At 41.0% G+C, this 19,132-nt stretch overlaps 1 protein-coding gene across 2 annotated transcripts in view; it reads left to right on the top strand.

Moving 5' to 3' along the window:
- Positions 1-19,132, top strand: part of NDRG1 (N-myc downstream regulated 1) — a 40,504-nt gene that overhangs the window by 9,625 nt on the left and 11,747 nt on the right. For both annotated transcript variants that reach the window (XM_030943356.1, XM_030943357.1), the window contains exons 2-6: positions 3,908-3,986; positions 6,601-6,636; positions 14,066-14,171; positions 15,585-15,705; positions 18,360-18,422. In XM_030943356.1, coding sequence (XP_030799216.1) covers positions 3,924-3,986; positions 6,601-6,636; positions 14,066-14,171; positions 15,585-15,705; positions 18,360-18,422 — 389 coding nt within the window. In that variant the 5' untranslated portion in view covers positions 3,908-3,923. The remainder of the gene's footprint in view (positions 1-3,907; positions 3,987-6,600; positions 6,637-14,065; positions 14,172-15,584; positions 15,706-18,359; positions 18,423-19,132) is intronic.

The following is a 19,132-nucleotide window of genomic DNA, read 5'->3' as shown; positions in this document are numbered from 1 at the left end:
CTGTCCCTCCTGCTTGCTCAGCCTGCAGAGATGAAAATGCCATCAAGATGCTCTGGTTACCCTTCTACACATCAGTACTCAAAAGGAGAATAATCTCTGCTGCCAGTGTTTAAACAAGCAATTTTTGAGGAAATTCCCTTCGTTATGAAACTGAGGCAAGAGCTTTTTGTTGCTCTGTGTTTTCTGTGATGGCACATAGATGAAAAATGGTTGGGTGTGAGGGCAGAGGAATGCAGAAGAGCTGGTAGCAGTCCCCCCAAGCCCTTCATGGATGTGAGGCCATTGTGTTTGATTATGCACCCCATGGCACAAGCTTGGACAGCCCTGCACGTGCTTCCAGAAGTTGGAAGTTTGAAATGGGAGGTCTTGGAACTTGTTTTGCTTCTGTGCTTGAAAGGAATTTGGTCACACACGTGCATATTATCTGATGTTTGGTATTTATGATTGCTGGGGTCTGAGGATGGCCTGATGGGTGCCTTCTCAGCCACTTTCCTGGGGTCTCTGTTATGCAAAGCCAGGCTGCACATTTATCCTGTACCTTCTGCTAACCAAAACAAGGCTGCAGCAGTCCCTCCAGCAATGACACAGAGGGAGAGGGGATATATTCTGAACTTTTAATATCAAAATAATCAGGCTCCTGATAGTAATTCCTGAGCTACTGGCCAGTTGCTGCAGTGGTTTTGGGTTGGAAGGGGTGTAGAAAAGCCTCTGAACGAAATTAGCCAACACAGATGACTTTATCCTACCCCACACCTTCCTTGCTTCGTAGAGTTTGATGCCTTAGTACTTGGCAAAGGTAGATGTGCAATCGAAATGAAAGCATTTTGCCACCTCAGAAGTGTTTTAAACATTTAGTTTTCTCTCAGAAGTATAATTGTTTTAAGACAGGTACCTGGGTACAGGGTGGCCACTTGGTGGAAGTGGCTTGTCCTGGAGAGGAGAACTTGGGACCTCTCAGCAGCCTGAACTGGCCAAGCAGAGTGAAAAAAGGTTGTTTTTCTCCAAGTTGGCAACTTTACACTATTGCTTCCAGATATAAATGAACTTTGTCTTTGGAAGGCATCTGTGAGGGAAGTGCTTTGAAATGTGCATAAAGGGATGCTTGTATGGTTATCTATTTAGGAGAGTTATGCAGCTACATTAGCTTTGAGCTGCCCTGTCACATAACAGAGGGCAGCACAAAGCACCTATTTAGAAAGTATAAAATTTGTGCTGAACAAGGGTGGTACAAAGCCACTTCCCCATCTTTCTCCTTAGAAAAGAAGATGTTTTTTACAGTGCTGTCAGATAGCAGGGCTTTGTTTGGCAGCTCTTGTGAACAAACAGCATGTTGTTATCCCGCCTAGACGCAAGGTTGCCGCTCGCTAGGAATGTTTCAGGTATTCCTGATGCACAGAAGGAAAACCCAGAGCTTGGAAATGTCTGATCTGAAAACACTGTGGCTCCAAGATATGGTGTCTTTCCAAAAGTGAGAGCTTGGTGAAGGTAGGGCTTTTGTTCAGCAAGCTTGGTGGCAGTCATGCAATCTGCTGGTCAGCACTTCCTAATGCCGGCTCTTTCGGAAACACAGAGCAGCAACTTTGAACTATTGTGAAAACAGGATTGTTTTTAAGGCTATAAAAAGCATCCATCTTGTTCTTTTTTGGCGCAGTTTTTTTGCTCATTTGTAGTCAATGCTCTGAGTCCCTGAAAATCCAGAACTACCCCATGTAAACAGCTCTATTCCACAAACAGTGGCTGTGGCTTTGTTCCCTGAGCCACTTCTTACTGGAAAACTGCAGGGACCTGCCTTCTTACTCTCCTCACCTTTGGGCAAACCATAGAAAAATCTCCTGTGCTTCTAATCCCTATTGCAGAATTTGGTGCAATATTAAGGTAATTGTCTTAACAGAACTTGCTGAATTAAAAAAGAAAGCTCTTAGGTGCAATTGCATATGAATATTTCAACCTCCAAATATTGCAACAGCATTTATTTTTCCATCTCTGCTGTGTCCAAAGGCCCACTATGTAGAATGGCAGACTACATAGAAGGCTGTCGTCACAAAAACATGTAACGTTTGCTAAAATGTCTCTTGCATTTTTTCAAAATCTTGCAATTTTTTTTTCCTGCTTATTCTTTATAATTAAAATTTGTAATGGGCAAAACATAATGAAAAACCTGGAGAAAAGGGTGAATCAGAGTCACTTGAGTCTCCTGATTGTTAAAGTACCCCTGATGTCATCTTGTAAATTTGAAGTACAAAGCACTGGCAGTGGGGTTAGTTTTTGTTCTGTCTTCATGCCTCAACTGGTGGTGTAAAATATTAATGAAAAATTTCTCTAAACTTAAAATCCACAGTCTAATTTTTACCTAAAATCTCCCCAGTTGCATAGCTAGCAAGAAGAGTTCCTAAAGTCCAAAGCTATTTGAATGTGAATGGACACCCATGTTTTTCCAGCATTAACTCCTCTAGTCTGAGTGTGTCCCTTTGTGGCTTTCTGCAGCATCCAGCTGTCCTGACCTGCAGTTTGCAGCTGTCCTGCAAACTGTCACCAGAGCATCTTTGCCCAGGGACAAGTGCGCTGAGTTGACCCATGGGGTAGAGTGAAAAATAATGCTCCTGCAGGCTTCACAGCCCTTCCTGAGCCATCAGGTCATTTATGTAGACAGCATGACGGGCTTAAGTCAGATTTAAGTCAGGAGATGGGGAATCATGCTTTAAAGAATCGATGTAAATTGTGTTCTGTACTTCTATGCTTATTTTCAGAAAATAATTAAAATGTGTTCAGTTACACTTAATCAATAATTCCTAAATATGTTTCAGGCTTTTGGCTTGCTTTAATTACACTTAGTCATATGCTTTACTTGAGACCATTCTAAAATTTTCTTTAAATGGAAATATTTAATTTGTTTTACAATTGTGTAGATGGACAAAATTGGAAATTATTATTAAAGATGCCCAAACCCCATATGACATGTATTTCTCCAGCAGACTAAAGGATGTGTAATAAAAAGACTTTGACTTCTGTATTTGCTGCTGCAGCAGTTCTGGGATCTCTTTTGAGAACTGCTCCTAGTCATTCATTAGAGCCTCACAGGGAGCAGCCCTCTGACTCTGGTCCCTTATCTTTGCCAAAGGAATGAGAAGATGACTCCCAGTCTGGAGAAATGCTGAAGCTGCTCTGCACCTGAGCCATTACCTGTGACTCTGTTTGCCTTGGCAATCACCTCTGCTGGGCTTTGCTGTGTCTGGGTTCCCAGTTAAGCTTCCTGCAGCTGAGGGCTGGACATCACAATGCCAGTCCTGTCCAAGAGCAGGGTACAGCAGTCTTGTTCCTTCCTTTGACAGTCTTGATAAAAGCAATATTGCATGAACCTTGTTGGTGTCCACTTAAAGGAGTCTCTGATTTTTATCTGTCCTGAAGAATGGAGCACATCAATCTGACAATAAAAAAGATGCTAATGTGTGTCCAGTTTGATTTTTCACACTGTAAAATTCTGGGGAATAGCGAGGGAGCCTTGCACACACTGAAAAATAAAGGTTTTCAGAAACAACTGTTCAAGCACATTTTAATAGGCAGTCATGCAGATTTGGCTATGTCTTCTTTTACCTTGCAATGACAGTTTCCATGGTTCTCTCTGCTGTCCCTACCCTGTTTACTCCAGCATTCCCTGCTTTGAAGCTGCCAAACTTCTGTTTGATCTTGCAGCCTTAGTATTTCTTTAATCTCATATTGTGCAGGAGTGTGTATATAAATAAACCAGGGAGGCATTTTACAAGAGATTTATAATCTTCTAGCAGAGGTCTTTTAAACTATAACCTGAAAGGGTGGGTCATTGTGGGGGCTGGGTGGAGCAGGATCTTTACTTGTTCCTGTATTTAATCTTTGATGCAAGCTGAGAACAAATCTCTTTTCCTCTTTGCAGATATCAGCTACTGACCATGTCAACAGAGTTCCAGGATGCTCACCTTGCAGAGGTGAAACCTCTGGTGGAGAAGGAGGAGGTAATTAATCTGAAGCTTTTTAGAGCTTCTGTGTTTTCTGTCAGGACTGCTTTTGGATCTGCATGCGTGTTCTTAGATTGCTTTGAACATATTGTATGGAAGAAGAAAAGAAAAACTGGAGATAGGATAAGAATAGTTCATTGGGTTATTTTTTTAAATAATGCAAAACTGACCTGAATTATTTGTTTTTGTTTGGTTTTGTTCTTTTAATATGATGGTGGCATTTTTTCTTCTCTGAGTAATGACAGCTCTGGGTGCCTCTATCTGTATCAAATGATGCCAATTGGTCAGTCTCATGTACATGCCTCTACAGCTACACATTTCTCAGTGTTAGACAGACTTTGCTCTGTCAGCTACATCTCACAGACAGAGCCTTTACATTTCCTTTGGGCACAGCTGAGCCCAGAGGTAGAGCTGAGCCCCTTCTTGTGCTGAGTGCACTGAGCCATGAGTTACAGCCAGCTGGGTGTGTGCAACCCACAGCCTGTTGCAGCCACTGGAGTTGCAGCACAGAAACATCCTGGCCTTTTATTTCCAGTCTTTATTGGACTTTTTTTTTTCTTTTTTTAAACACTATCAACAACATCTGGATTCATTGGCTGATTCTTCAGTGGTAGCCATACTCTGTGCTTTGGTAGGTTCATGGCAAAAATTCACTGTAATATGTGAAGAAACATCTCAGTGTTTTCTAGAAACAAAACTAAGATTTTTCTCTTGTTCCCAATGACATTTTTTCTTGACAATCATGTATATAAATATGCTAGGTTTTTTCTGGTCTTATACACTAGAATTCATTGCTCTATCTACTGTTTTCTTTTTTATTCCCTCCCTCTTTTATGTAAACACTTCAGAAAATAATTTCCACTTGTGACTGCAGTGAAATGGCTAGAGAAACTTTAAACACAGCTCTTTGCCAAGGACCTTGCATGAAAGCAGAGCTTGTTTGGATACCACTGAATGCAGTGCTCAAACTTTTCAGAAACTAAGACCCCTTTTTAATGCCCATATTGTTCAGAACTACCAAAGCAAAGGAGAATCTGAGTAGAAGTCCTGCTGGTACTGGAATATCTTTGCTTCAAAGTTCAGAAATACCCTAAAATACTGTTTAACTTCCTGGGTTTTAGTACCTCATAGGCTAAATGTTGGAGTCTTAACAAGGAGCCCTATATGCTTTTGTTCATGATGTTACCTTAAATTTTGTCTGCATGGAGGAAACTAGGACAGAGTTTGGTTTCCTCTGTGGCCATTTTAACATAGATGAAAAATGTTAAAGTGTTTTGAGGAAGTGGAAAAGGTTGCCCTGAAGGATGCTCAGCACATATTGAGATGAACAGGGGAACTGGTTTTGAGTGGGTTATTGGGTGAGGCTCTCTGGAGTTGTGTCCTGGCTTCTTGTGCTTGGGTTTCTGCTGCAGCCAAGACCTTGTTCCTGAGCAATGATCACCCTTATTTCACATGCTGTTGGTACAGCTGCCAAATACACTTATTCCTTTCAGCCCTGGGTCCCACGGGAGCAACAGTGGCTGAAATGTTTTGTTTAAAAGATCATGAGACCAGCAATACAGTAAGAGTGAAACAGAGTGTATTGTCTAAAGCTGAGGCTGTGCAAAATAATTTCTGCTCAGTCAGATCTTAGGTAGTTGTTTACACATCCAAGACTTTGCCTAAAAGTCACAACTGAGAATTACAGGTTGTACTGCAGTGCTTGAGGGTCCCTAAGAAAGCAGCTATGGTGCTTCTGACATCTGTCCTTACTTTATCTGGGCTTCTCAGCCTGAGTGACCTCCTTGCCAGGATTCTAAGCTGTCCTTTTTGTCTCAATATTATTTTTCAAGCTTTGACCTTTTGCACTTTGCAGCATAAACTGTTTGCTTGACTGCTCTTCCCTCTCTTTTCTTTCTGTCCAGTGGAAATAAGAGTTTGATTTCTTTCTTCTCCCTTCAAAAAAGGAGGTAACTAGAAGACATTTCCTCCTTTGAAGCTATAGACCTTGTAGGCTGTTGGAGGTGGGGAGGTTGTCACCTAACTCCTTTCCTGGTGGACACCCTTGACAGGTGCAGAAGATTGTCAGTAGCAGCTATGGCAGGTGACGGGGTGGAATGCACCTCTCTGTGTCCAGCCAGCTTCCCAAACACTGCAAAGATTAATTTTGTCCAGAATAAGACCCTTCCCACCTTCCACATCATGTAACCAAGTCCCGGTAATGACTGCTTAACTGAGTTCCAAGTGTTCAGTGCATTCTTGAACTCAGACTTCCCACCCTAGGCAGGACTGAGGTTGTTGGCTGTCCCATGACTACAATAAGTGATGCAGAAGTTCAGTTGTACTGCTCCTTGTGAGTGCATTGCTCAGAGATTTAACAATAACTGAGGATGTGGCAGCTTTTGGCCTCCATTTTGCTGGTCTGTAATCTAGTATTTTACTGCTTTCATTTCTCCATGAAGATTAGTGGGTTTAAAAGCTCTTGGGTGAATTTTGATGCTCGTCAGAAGAGCTTTCATTGAATGGACAGAGAGAGCTCTCAGCTGCAGAACTGGGGGCTTGAACACATACCCAAGCACAGATTTCCACAGCTCCAACTTACTTCCATTAATGCTTTCAAATCTCTTCACAGGCTATCACTCGCCTCCTTCCAGACTTCGATGTTCAGGCAAGTAAAACCACTATTTCCTTTTTTTTTTTTTTCTCATTTCTTTTCTTTTTCTTTTTGCACGAGGGGAGATTGAATTGACATTTGAGAAAACATCAAGATGTGACCAGAAGGGCCTGCCTGCTTGCCAGGAATGCTGTTACTGTGGGAGAGGGGTCTGAATGGGGCTGTGCTGTAGCCATGTGAAGGGGACCACAGGGGGCCTTTTCAGGCTAGAGCTGAGAAAGTTTCAGTCAAAGGGGGTGGCTGGTTTGCAAGCAGTTCTGTTCTTGCTAGGAGAATGAGAATCTTCAGCAGTGGTGGTGAAAACAATATATTCCCCTCCCACATAGACACACACTTCCCCCAGTTAATTTGCTTTCATTAGCAGTGTGTGTGCATTTCCTCAGAGGAAATGTTCCTCTGGATGCATCCCATTATGCTGTTGAAATTTTCCAAAATATTCCTGGAGCCTGTGGGGTGGTGGAAGGTGCTAAACAATCAGTATTGTCAGTAAAAGGAGTGATGGTATTTCTATATTTTTATTTAGAGACAGAGCATACAAGTTCATAGCACAGCACTAGGTCACATGGAGCCCCTTCACTTTCCCTGGGTGTCACACTTTTGACAGATGACTTTGCCACTCTCCTGCCTCCTCTTGTTTTATTGCCATTTGGGCTTTTGACTGAAAAGTTTGTCCTTGCTGATTCTTAGCTGAGACCAAGGAATTGCATGGCAGCAGGAGCCAGGCTGGGATGAGCTGGGATGGAGATCAGGGAGGGTGTAGCTGCCCTGATGATCAGTGTGAGTGGTGTTTTCCCACCTGAGATCAGGGAGGGTGTAGCTGCCCTGATGATCAGTGTGAGTGGTGTTTTCCCACCTGAGATCAGGGAGGGTGTAGCTGCCCTGATGATCAGTGTGAGTGGTGTTTTCCCCCTGCTGAGGATGAGGATTGTGTACTGGGAACAGAGGCTCACTGGGCGTCTCATTTTTATCAAGATGTGTAGAAATGGAAGCAAAGTGTGCAGAACTGGGGAAAGCTATTAAATTGTTCTAGTCTCTCTTCAGGTCCTTGAAGGAAATAGCCCTTCTCTACTTTATTTCATGTTGTGCTTTATTAGCACCTGTCCATATATTTTTATTCAATGTTGTGCCAGTTGCCTTAAAAATACAGCCTAAACTTGAGACCTTTCCTTGGAAACCAAGTGAGACAGCTATCTTGAACTTTTTTTCATCTTTCAATGGTTCTTACTTCTACAGCAAAGCTGTAGTTTACACTAATCCTGCGTCTTGCTCCTAATTTTTTTCTAATGAAATCTACTGCCTGAGGTCTTGATAAATGTAAGTTAAGATTGTCACCACGCAGCTTCTGGCAGGGCTGTGCACAGCATGGGAGAAGCTTTCTGTTTGGTTCCAGATTGATCACTTGGTCTGAATAAATTGAATCCCAGATTAAGTCTGCTAACAGAAATACTACAGTCTTTTGATTAAGAATCCAGAAGTGACCCATATTTCATTTCTATTCTTGGAATAAATTGCTTGGTTTGTAAACCATGTGTATATATAGATTGTTGTAACTTGCAAGATCAAATTCTCTAAGACTTTTTGCTTTTTTTTCCCTCCATGTTTTAGATTAACTATCACTAATCCAGAGCAGTGGTTCTTGTCATTTAGCTATGTTCTGCCAGCTCCTACTTTTTTTAATGATCTCTTTGTTAAGAGTTTAATCTTATGTTGTTCTAGTTCAGGAAAAATGTAGAATAAGTGTCAATACATTTTGTTAAGAATTGTGACTGCAAAGGAGCCTTAGTTTTGGTCCTTAAAACCACAAATACCTTCCCTGTGTTTCTTTAAGTTCCTTTGTGGTTGATTTGTGGAAAAAGTGGTTTGGAACTGCTATGAGAGATTTGATTGCTTAGTTCATTAGAGAAATTCCTGTGTGGCCCTAGAGGATCCAGGTCACTCAGGACTTGAAGCTGAAGCTCTTAGGGAGCAACCTCTCCTATGAACTACTTGGGAAGAGGATGGACCTGGCCAGGGAAGGAAGTTATTGGTGCTTGGCAGGATGGAGCTTCCTATTTAATGCCTGTGTATGGATATGGGTGTTCACCATATCCACTGCAAGTTCCTCCATCCTTCTGGGAGCAAGTTAAGCAGTGTTCAGCTAATGACCTTGTTTCTGCCACTAGTGAAAAGATCTGTCTGTGACATGTTTTCCTTCCAAGAGTAAAATTTTATCTAGTTAGTCAGGTCTGGAAAAAATAGATTCTTGCTTCACATGCAGTTCTAGACAGACTGGAGTTAAACACAGCTTTCCATTTTTAGAGTAAGCCACTGTATAGTGGTATATTGCCCTTCTGAAAGCATGTGTTGCAAGACGTGTGTGGTTATTCTCTGGAGGAAAATCTTTGTGAAGTTATCAGGGTATGGCCAAGACAAGAGATGAAAGAACTGACAGCTCTGAGCTGCCTCCAGTCAGCGATTTGTCTGTTATGATGTCTGTGGCACCCACCTGAAAATTGCAGTAATGGTCTCCTGTATCTCAAGCAGGGGAATGTTCCTGGCCAAACCTGTTTCAGGATAATTGATGATAAACGGTGCAGGGCACTGTGCCCTGGGTGGCTTTGTTGTCTTCAAGCCAAGCACATTTTAATTGCATTTCCAGTTTGATGTGTGTATGTAGTCTCTAGCTCAGTAACTTTGGAGCCAGTGGAGCCCTGGCTCCTCCTCAGTGTGCATATTCATCCTCCCAGCTCTGTTTCAGTCCATCAGGACTCTGCTTTCTCAGTCACTCAGCAGAACTTGGAGCAGTGTGGCAGCTGGAGACATGAGTTTGTCCCTTGCATTCGTGGCCATCTGTATCCATAGGCAGGAAAGATCTGTTTCTGCTTTATTTCCTCCTCCTCCTGCCTGTTGATGGAGAAGGGAAGAGCTGCAGGGGAGATGAATCAGCTGGAGCAGCCGGCAGGAGGGGTGGGATGCCCAGGTTTGGGGTGTTGCAGTGTGCTGTGTGGATTTCCTCATCCTTTGGGACCCTGAAGGAAAGGGAAGGGGGTGGCTGTGGTTTGCATCACCAGTGAGAGCAGAGCGGGGTGACCCCTGCTAATCGGACTAGGACGGATCCCTGGGCAGAGCTGTCGCAATGACCTGCGTCAGTTCCTGCTGCAAAGTTTTTGTTCTTGGCTTCCACCTTAGCAGGGTCACTTACATTTACATCTGAAGTCATCATCCTTATTAATGTACCTGACTCTCAGCCTGATTTTGGGGAACCTTTTTCTTAATATTGCTGATTCAGAATAGAAATGTTAGCTAATTTAAAAAAAAATGGAAATGTGGGCATGGGGGTTTTAGGAAAAAACAAGCATAAGATGAATTGAAATTCTATTTTAGAGTAAAAAATCTATTGAGAAAATGCTAAAGAACTTCAGGGCAAAGGGGATTTGAAATTCAACATTGAAATGGCACATTGAAATCTCAAAGAATTTTAATCTCCAAGAAATTGAAAAAGTGAAAAAATAGCTTATGCAGCTATTACTATAATAAAGTTCTTAAATAATATGAATTTAAAATATACTTGCTCCTAGAAATTTAAAAGCTATTTAAATCTTCTTTAAAAGCTTCGAAGCTTTCCCCTCAGTTCTAAGGCAAGAGAAGGGAGGTGTATTTAACAGTCATAATATCATGAATTAAAATAAAAGCATGAGATTGTAATTGAGGATTAAGTATATTTGAAAGCTTTAAAATAATCTTGATGGAATACAGTATTTTACTTAAAATATAAAACATGACGTATTTAGCAAAATGTGCAGCGTGCATGTGCAATTTTCCTTTTTAGATATCTGAGATATTTTGGTCATGTATTCCATACTTGAGAAAACAACTTGTTCATAAACATGTTTCTCAATCCATGTCTTACTTACCCAGGGTAGAGGGGAAGGAATAAGTGAGCCCTCCTGTGTGATAACAAATAGTCTTCCCTTCAAACCTCATGAAAAAATTAAAAGGTCACTTGAAGCAAAAATAAAATCTATTTTAGGATCTACCAGCTCCTCCAAACTGAGACAACTTCCCTTAAATTGCACATATTGAAAGTATTTTTATGTGTGTGTTTAGTGCACTGAGATAAGACTGCACCTCTGTTAAAGTGAGAGATGTGAACAGATGGTGTGTTTGTCTTTATCCTTCTATCGGATTAGTGTACCTTGGATTTTTTTCCAAGATAGTGTTTTAATACAAATCAGTTGGTGAAGAGCCTCTTACTATAATGTTGATGTTGATTGGGATGTGCTGCCATCTGTTTTCAGTGCTCTGCATTTTGAAAACATCCATCCCTACATCACGTAGACTAATCTCTTGATCTTTAATAGGATCAATAGGCATGTGAAGTTGTTGATGTCACCAAACAAACTGGTTTGAATTGATTGGTTTTTAGAACCCTGAGTGCATTTCCCATTAAGAATTTGTGCTACAGGAAAACAGCACAACCCTATTGAATTAGGGGAGTCTCACTGGGACAATAATGAGGAATTGAGCCAGTTGTTGTTAAACTGACTGTGTTGTGCCACTTATTGGGAGCATGGTCACCTGTTGTGTCTGAGCTATTTTTAGTTGACACTGAGTTTGAACTAGATCCAGGTTTCCAGTTCCGAAGAAGTTCTCTATGACGGTCAGTGGGATGTGCAGGTTCAAGGTTTTGGTTTTATCTACCATGAACAGACTTTTTCTTTCATGCATGAAGGAGGTTGATCCTGAATCTTGAAAGTGATCTCTGCAAAGAAAACAAGTCCTGGATTTTCACTGTTGTTACTGGAAAGCTCTAGCAATAAAATCTGATTATATGAAATACCTATTATTCTCTAACTGAGGAGAAAATAATTTCAATATTCCCCACTCAGCAGGAGGTGTGTTACACAATAGTGCTTACTCTCATTACAGTGCTGAGGTTGCCAAATTATTATTTTTTTTAATTAGCTAAGAATAAGAAAGTAGAATGTGAAAAATATTAATTGCCATCATTATACATTTCATGTATTATTAATTGCTATATACTGGCACTGCAAATCTCTTTAGGACTATTGTATAATGACAGTACCCAAATATATATTAATGATATAGAATGTTATTGGGGCCCTGAGCAATCTGATTTAGTGGGTGGCATCCCTGCCCACAGCAGGGAGTTGGAATTAGATGATATTTAACATCCCCTCCAGCCCAAGCCTTTCTATAATTACATTGTAATAGTATATATTAATGAATCACCCAATGTATAATATAAACACCATATTTTCCACCAAAAGCTGAACTTGGTGACATTAGTGTGGTGATGTAGGAATCCTGTAAACTAAATGTTGCTTATCTACTTTGGAAATACTAGATATCAAAAATTTAAAAGGCCTTGGTTTTTTTTTGGTTTTTTTTTTTTTTTTGTTCAGAATCATTGTGACTTACACTAATTTTTCATTCTTTTGAATTTACTGAAAACTTTAATCCTGGCTTTTAGGAAAGAACTCAATTCTGATTCAATTTAGCATAAGTTTGGGGTGTTTCAGCATTTCAGGTAGCAAAACATTAAATGAAGCTAAACTTCTCAAAATCTGATGGAAACAGCAACAGGAAAGACTGTGCTAAATCCCAGGTTAGAAATTTGGCACTTCAAACATTGTGTGGCAAGGACTTAGTTCATCTTTGATGTCTGACCTCTGAGTACATTCTTCCCCTGGTCAAACCTGGCTCAAATCCTATTTAAGAGTGACATCCTTGTGATTTAGTCTGTTTTGGTTTCCCCAGCTGGGCATGATGGGAGTCATAAGCCTATGTAGGAGAGCAGCTTGTCTATATAACCCAGTTCCCTGCTGGGGCAAAATAAAAACCTGCCACCCGTCCTCTGTGTGACTCGCTGGATTTGTCACCCTGTTTTGCCTAAGGATGGTTCTAGATGTAGAAGATACAGCTTACCTGATAAGTAATGCAGTGAGTATGCAGAGGAATGAGTCTCTGAGGAGATAGAGAATCTGAAAATTAGCATTTTGGAGGGTAGTTCAGAGAGCAGCCATGGTTAACTTGTCCTGTGTGCAAGGGGGGATAGAGCTTGATTCACTGCCTCAGTTGTAACTTAAAACTGATGTAATTGTGTTATTAAAAGGAATATAGATGAAATGTAGAATGGTGTTGCCTGGAATCCTTATTTGCAACAAAATGTGCAGTGCATTCCTTGTATCAAATTAAAGAGCTGAGATTTAGATTGAATTATTACTTCAGATATTGGAACATAATCAAACCTTTTAAAAAGATTTTTGCAGAGGCTGTACACCTCTGATATCTACAGCATAATTTTTGATAGCTTTCAATTTAACTTGGACTTTGCTTCTGAGTGTTACTGCATGGAACAAGTCAAACAAGCCCTGCAGCAGCAAGCAGTGCACTGCACTGAGTGCCATGGATCATATCTGTGTCCTGTGCTGTAAATAAAGGATTCTGGGGAGATGCAAAGACTGACTACTGCCTATATAATTCCTTGATTGTTATGTGAATGTAACCATACTGTAAATAAGTGTCAGAAATAACTGTTGGTTTGTGATTCCCTTGATACGTGTTGGGAAAACACCAAATTGTTTATACACAACTGAAGTTCAAGTGGAAAAGAAACAAAAACCTGTTCCATCTTTTGTGTAAGTCACATCTGATTTAGAGATCCAAAAGATGGTGATCATGGGGACTTTGGTTTGTAAATGAAGGTGTCCTTGGCTTTAAGCTCAGTAAGCAGTATAAACCCCTGGTATGCCAAATAATAGCAATTTACTTTTTAATGTTTTTTTTCTGGTAAGCATCAGAATAATGTTGTGGTTGTTTTGTTCTATTAGCAAACTTTAGGCAGTTGGGTTTATGCTCAGGTCTGTACATCACAAGCCATAAAACAAACACAGATGCTGCTGATTTTATTGGGGAAGTCTACTGCAATCACAAGGCTTCACAGTGTAATAAATCCTTATGGCAGATAAGCATGTACAAGCTGCTTAATGCTGCTTCCTTTGGGGAATAGTGGTCATTTTCTCAGCTAGAGTTCTTTTCCTAGAAATCAGAAATATTTTATCATGGTGACTTTTACTTTTTTGCAAATGTTGAGAGTCATAGTTGTAAGCTCTTGTTATTCAAGGTGTCACTACAACAAAACGGCTTTCTTTGTTTTCTTATTCTGCCTCTTAATGTGGTTAAAATCTGTTAAACTGTTCCTTCAGCATCTGGTTAGAGATAGCATTTGGAGTGCTTCTGTAATTGTCTGTGGACTGGAGGAGGTGACATCAAATGTAAAATGTACCATGGGGCAGAAAGGTGTCAGGGTGGGATTGCAGGGCAGACCCTGGAATGGGGCAGGACCTGTGCTCATGGTCCATCAGGATCTGCTGCAGGAGCACTTGGACAAGCCCTGACAGACTGTTGTTGTCCCTGGCAGGAGCAGGATGTGGAGACTGTGCACGGCTCCGTGCGGGTCACCATGTGCGGCACTCCCCGCGGGAACCGCCCGGCCATCCTCACCTACCACGACATCGGCCTCAACCGTAAGTGGGCTCTGCTCTCACCTGCCCGGCTCCTGGGACAGCTCTGCCAGAAAGCAGCAGTGCTTGGGAAACCCCCCCCCCCCCAGGTCCTTGCTTGTTTGTGTGCCTTGGAAGCTGTTAGATGGCACCTAACTCTTACAGCAAGTGTAATTCTCAGATTTTTTTATCCTTGATCAGTAAATAATTGGAATACTCTAAAAGACCTCTGGTAGTTCACAGTGACTTTGTATGAATGCTGCAAAAATCTCAAGGGGAGGCTGATAGTGTATTGCCAAGAGGACTGGAAAAAGGACTCTGCTGGGGGCTTTGGGTCCTGTCTGATAAGCAGTCTAGTGCTGCTTGGGTTTTTATACAAGTCAGTATGAAATGAATGCTGGCTTTGTGTCCTAAGCCAGCATTAGGAAAAAAAAAATTCAGGTGCCTTTTATCTTATCTGTCATATGATGAGTTAATAGCCAGACCTGCCCTAGTTTGTTCTTTTGTCAGTCCGATTTGTTGCACACAGTTCATGGTTTCTTAATCAGTTATCAATATTTAAAAACACCTGCTGATCTTTATGGGCTGGCTATTGCAGGAGGGTGAATAGTACTATTAAGACAAAAAAAAAAACTTCATTCACTTCCAGGAAACACATTGCCATTGTGTTTCCTGGAAGTGTCTTTAATTTTGATTTTCGGGAAATCAGCACAGAGAAAATCTGTAATTTAACTTTAAATTACACCTTTTTCTTTCCAAAGTTGTTCTGGATTTGCATATTCTTCTAAAGTTGATTTGAGCTACAAGTATTTTATATTCTGCCAAGATTTTCCATGTGTGTTTTGTGAGGACATTCAGAAACACACAGAGTATTGAACCATTTTCTAGGCATCTCAAAGATGGTACTTTCCACACCAGAAAGAAAATGTGCTAATCCTCTCCCTGTATTAGTATTGCTTAAAAATCAGAAATCAGATCACCTCAAACCTCAGAGCCTACAGCACTGAGTGTCCCAAAAAGGTGCTTTTGCCTTGAGCCACAGTGGTTGATCACATAATGTTTAACTTGTAATATTTGGGCAAAAGCACAAGTTACAATCTTAGCCTTGAATATTTTTTTCCTTCCATTTGTCTTGACACAATTAAAGAAAAAAAAAGATAATGGACAAGGAAATGGATAATTTAATCTAAGACAAAATCTGGGGTAAATACCCTTGGCTAAATTTTGTTAGTATTTTAACTTTGTATAAAGAATAATACTTTGAGGAATTAAGTGTACCAAGCAAATAGTTCTAGTAGGTACAAAAATAAGATGGAAAACTTTAGCTGACCTGATTGATTGAACTTTTCATTAACCTGCTTAATAAATTATTTTTGTAACTGCAAACTTAGTATTTCCTTCAGCATAATTATTTCATATTTTCTTTTCCTTCCCAAGATAAAACTTGTTTCAATCCTCTATTCAACTTCGAGGATATGCAGGAAATCACCCAGCACTTTGCAGTCTGCCATGTGGATGCACCTGGTCAGCAGGATGGAGCACCATCTTTCCAGGCTGGGTGAGTTGTCAGGGAAACACTCATGCTTTCATAGTTACCCTCTTTTTGGAAAAAAGAGTCTTGATCTGCAGTTTCATTAAAAGTAATTGCACTAAGCACAGTAGTTGGCTTTTGATCTTAAATCCTGACACTGTTTCTAAAGTAGTGGAGTTTTGGAAGCTCTGTTTTGTTGTGCCAGTTCACAGCAGACTTGGTGGCTGCAATTCTGTGTTTCAGCTCTGCTAACTAGGCTGCTTGTAAAGCAGTTCCTTGACAGATATCTACATCTTGTCAATTTAAATATTGACTTAGCTTGTTTTGTAATGGCATCCTGAATATAAATACTGAATGAAAACTGAATGATTGCTATAAACAAGACAGGCATTAACCTCTACATCACCCCCCTCGTCAGTCTGTGCTCTTTATGAAGCATGGCAGCATGGTAGATGTTAAGTTGATAACCCACCTGGAAAATGCAGGTTGTTGGGCAGTAACAGGGCAATGACCCCCACAGAAGGTTTTAGAGAGGCTTTTTGTACTCCTGACTGTGCCATGTATGATGCTGTAGCTCTTGAAATCCTGGCGGGCCATGAGCACTGCCATTGCCAAAATGCTTCACCTGTTTAGGGCAAGTGGGACAGGTTTACCTTGAGGTGCCCCTTGGACAAGAAGCAGCTTGGCTGAGGAAGGGAGCAGCCCACATGCCAAGGGGAGGGCACAGGGCAAGGAGCAGTTGTTCTCTAAGAACCACGTACTAAGGAGCTTATAAGTACCCTTACTGCATGAGCCAGTCTATTTCCCTGCTTAATATTTAAGCTGGTCTGATGCTGCTGTTAGCTGCAATGGCCCAGTTGTCTGTCAGAGCAGCCTACAAAGCTATTTCAGTCACCCTGTCTTTGCATTTGTTTAAATCATGAGCTTTTAAGTGCCTTAGCCCTCATGTCCTGAGCAAGTGTTAACACTGGGTTGGCAGCTGCAGAGGGCAACCATCATGGTCTGGGGCTGGCAAAGACTTGATGTAGTCATGATGGGCATGTAAGAAGCTCTATTATCTCTACCTGCCCTTCAACTGAGAGACCAGCATTCCCAAATTAGGTCATAGAATCATGGTTTGGTTTAGAAGGGGAACTTGCAGGTTACCTGGTCCAACCCCTCTGTAGTGAGCAGGGACAACTTGATCAGATTGCTCAGAGCCCTGTCCAACCTGATCAGCAATGTTTGCAGGGATGGGGCACCCACCACCTCTCTGGGCAACCTGCTTCAGGGTTTACCACCCTCATTGTAAAAAAACTTCCTTAGATTATAGCTGTGCTGTGAGAAATGATGAGGAGGACTCCGTGGATATCAGAAGGCTAATTAATTACTTTATTATACTATATTTTTTTATACATCTAAAACTGAACCTGCCAAGCACTCAACCCTGCACGCAACTCTCACACTGCACTGAATCCTGTTACTGTCACCCTCAGTCCTGACACACACACACACTCTTGGCCCTGCTAGGCCAAGGAAACAAAACACCATCACTTGGGGTTAACACTCTCCATATTGCGTTCTACTTTTGCACAAACACAGGCATAGCAAATGATAAGAATTGTGTTTCCTTTCCCTGAGGTTCAGAGAATGTGAAACCCAGAAATATTGAGAAGAATTGTGCCTTTTCTCTGTGAAGAGAAATGTGGGGTTACATTAGATCTAATTTAAATCTACCCTCTTTTAGTTTAAAACCATTACCCCTTTTCCTATCACAACTGGCCCTGCTGAAAAGTTTGTCCTCCTCTTTCTTGTGGGTTTCCTTTAAGTACTGAAAGGCTTTAATAAAGTCTCCCAGACCAAAGCTGTTGCACTGACATCAGCTTTTGTCATGTTAAGGCTAAATTTCCCAAAAAGAAAATCTAAAAAAATAAAATGCTTCACAGTCCTTGGTGGTTTTTGTTTGGTTATATGTTGGAGACTGAACTAGAGAATAATTAGGTATAACAAAGACTTAGATACATCCTAGGCAGATGTTTTCCAGCTCTATTCTGGATAGATTTTTTCCACATGCTACTCAGTTGAGATTTTGCTGAGAATCTCCTTCTCTCAAAGTTTTATTTCTGATTTAAGAAGACCAGGAGCATTAACAAACAGCTGTTTTAATTGAGCCTTCTTCATCAGCTTCATAGCCTTTCTTATGCCTTAATTTTCTTCATCAATATTAATGGAAAGCTGTTCTCATTTATCCTATGGTAATGTTTGTGTCCCTAAAAACATGCATTTAAGTTTTTGCCAAATATCTAGAAGTCATTTCTGTGGTCTCTGATTATGCAATACTGGGAAAATTTTGTGGTGGACTAGAAATACAAACATAGTGAATGTGGTTGGAAACTCATCTCTCTTGTTCAAATTTTCTCAGAAGTTCTAAGTGTAAACTTTCCTTGGGAAAGATTCATTGCAGTCTGTTTTGTTCTTAGACATCTATTGTCTTGTTACATATAAAATACATATATAGATAATGCTCATATTTCTGCAAAATTACTTGTGCTTGCTCCTGATTCAAATTCAGCTCATTCATTCAGTGATCTCATGATGACCACATTTGGTACTTGCTCTACAGTGATCACTGTGCCTCTAAACATACCAGTGTACTCTGCTGGATGTGGTGTAGTAACTCCTCAAAAACGTGCTTGTTTTAGGTATGTGTATCCCTCCATGGATCAGCTGGCTGAAATGATTCCTGGAATCCTGAAACAGTTTGGGTGAGTGCAGAATTGTTTACTTATTTTTCTCATTCTCTCTATGTGGCTCACTGAAAGAGCAGGCATTTCTTTTAGCTTGGCTGTCTGGCATTTTGTTTGCTAGAAATACACTTGTGGTTCTTTTGGATTCCTCTGTTATAGATGGATTGCTTTTGCCTTGGTTTCTGAAAGAGCTACTTTTTTGGCCCTTTTTGAAGTGTCTGGTTATTTTTAAACAGGAAGCAACTTAGGAGAAATCCCATGTGCCTAATTTAGGGGCTTCCTCCTGTATTCTCTGTGCATAGCCCTCACAGGGGCAGGGCATAGACAATCTGTTCTTCCCAATGTAACAACCCACGTTTTCCTGTGTGGTTAAGCAGGGGAAAAAAAAAAGCACTGTCCCATCTGAAGACATTTACTGTTTTGCTTCCGTGGCTTGAGTGTTCTAGGGGGTCAGTCTGACCTCCCTGAGCATCTTGTGCAGATGCCAGGTCACCAGTGTTGAAAAATCTAGTGGCAGTGTTCATGGGTTGTCTACCTGCACCAGGTTTGGGGATTTGTCCTCCCTTAAAGCTCAGCTTTAGGCAGCTTTAGCTGAGAAGTTCATTTTCTGTGGAGCTCATGCTCCTGGTACACAGTGGAGAGGGCAGGAGACACCTCCAAGAGGTTTCTAGAACAAGCCAAGAAAACTTGGCATTCAGGGTTAGGCAGCTTTGGCAAACACAGGCTGG

The sequence above is a fragment of the Camarhynchus parvulus genome, chromosome 2, assembly GCF_901933205.1.
Source record: "Camarhynchus parvulus chromosome 2, STF_HiC, whole genome shotgun sequence".
Classification (NCBI taxonomy): domain Eukaryota; kingdom Metazoa; phylum Chordata; class Aves; order Passeriformes; family Thraupidae; genus Camarhynchus; species Camarhynchus parvulus.
The sequence above is the reverse complement of the archived record's forward strand: the minus strand, read 5'-3'. Positions and strand labels throughout refer to the sequence as shown.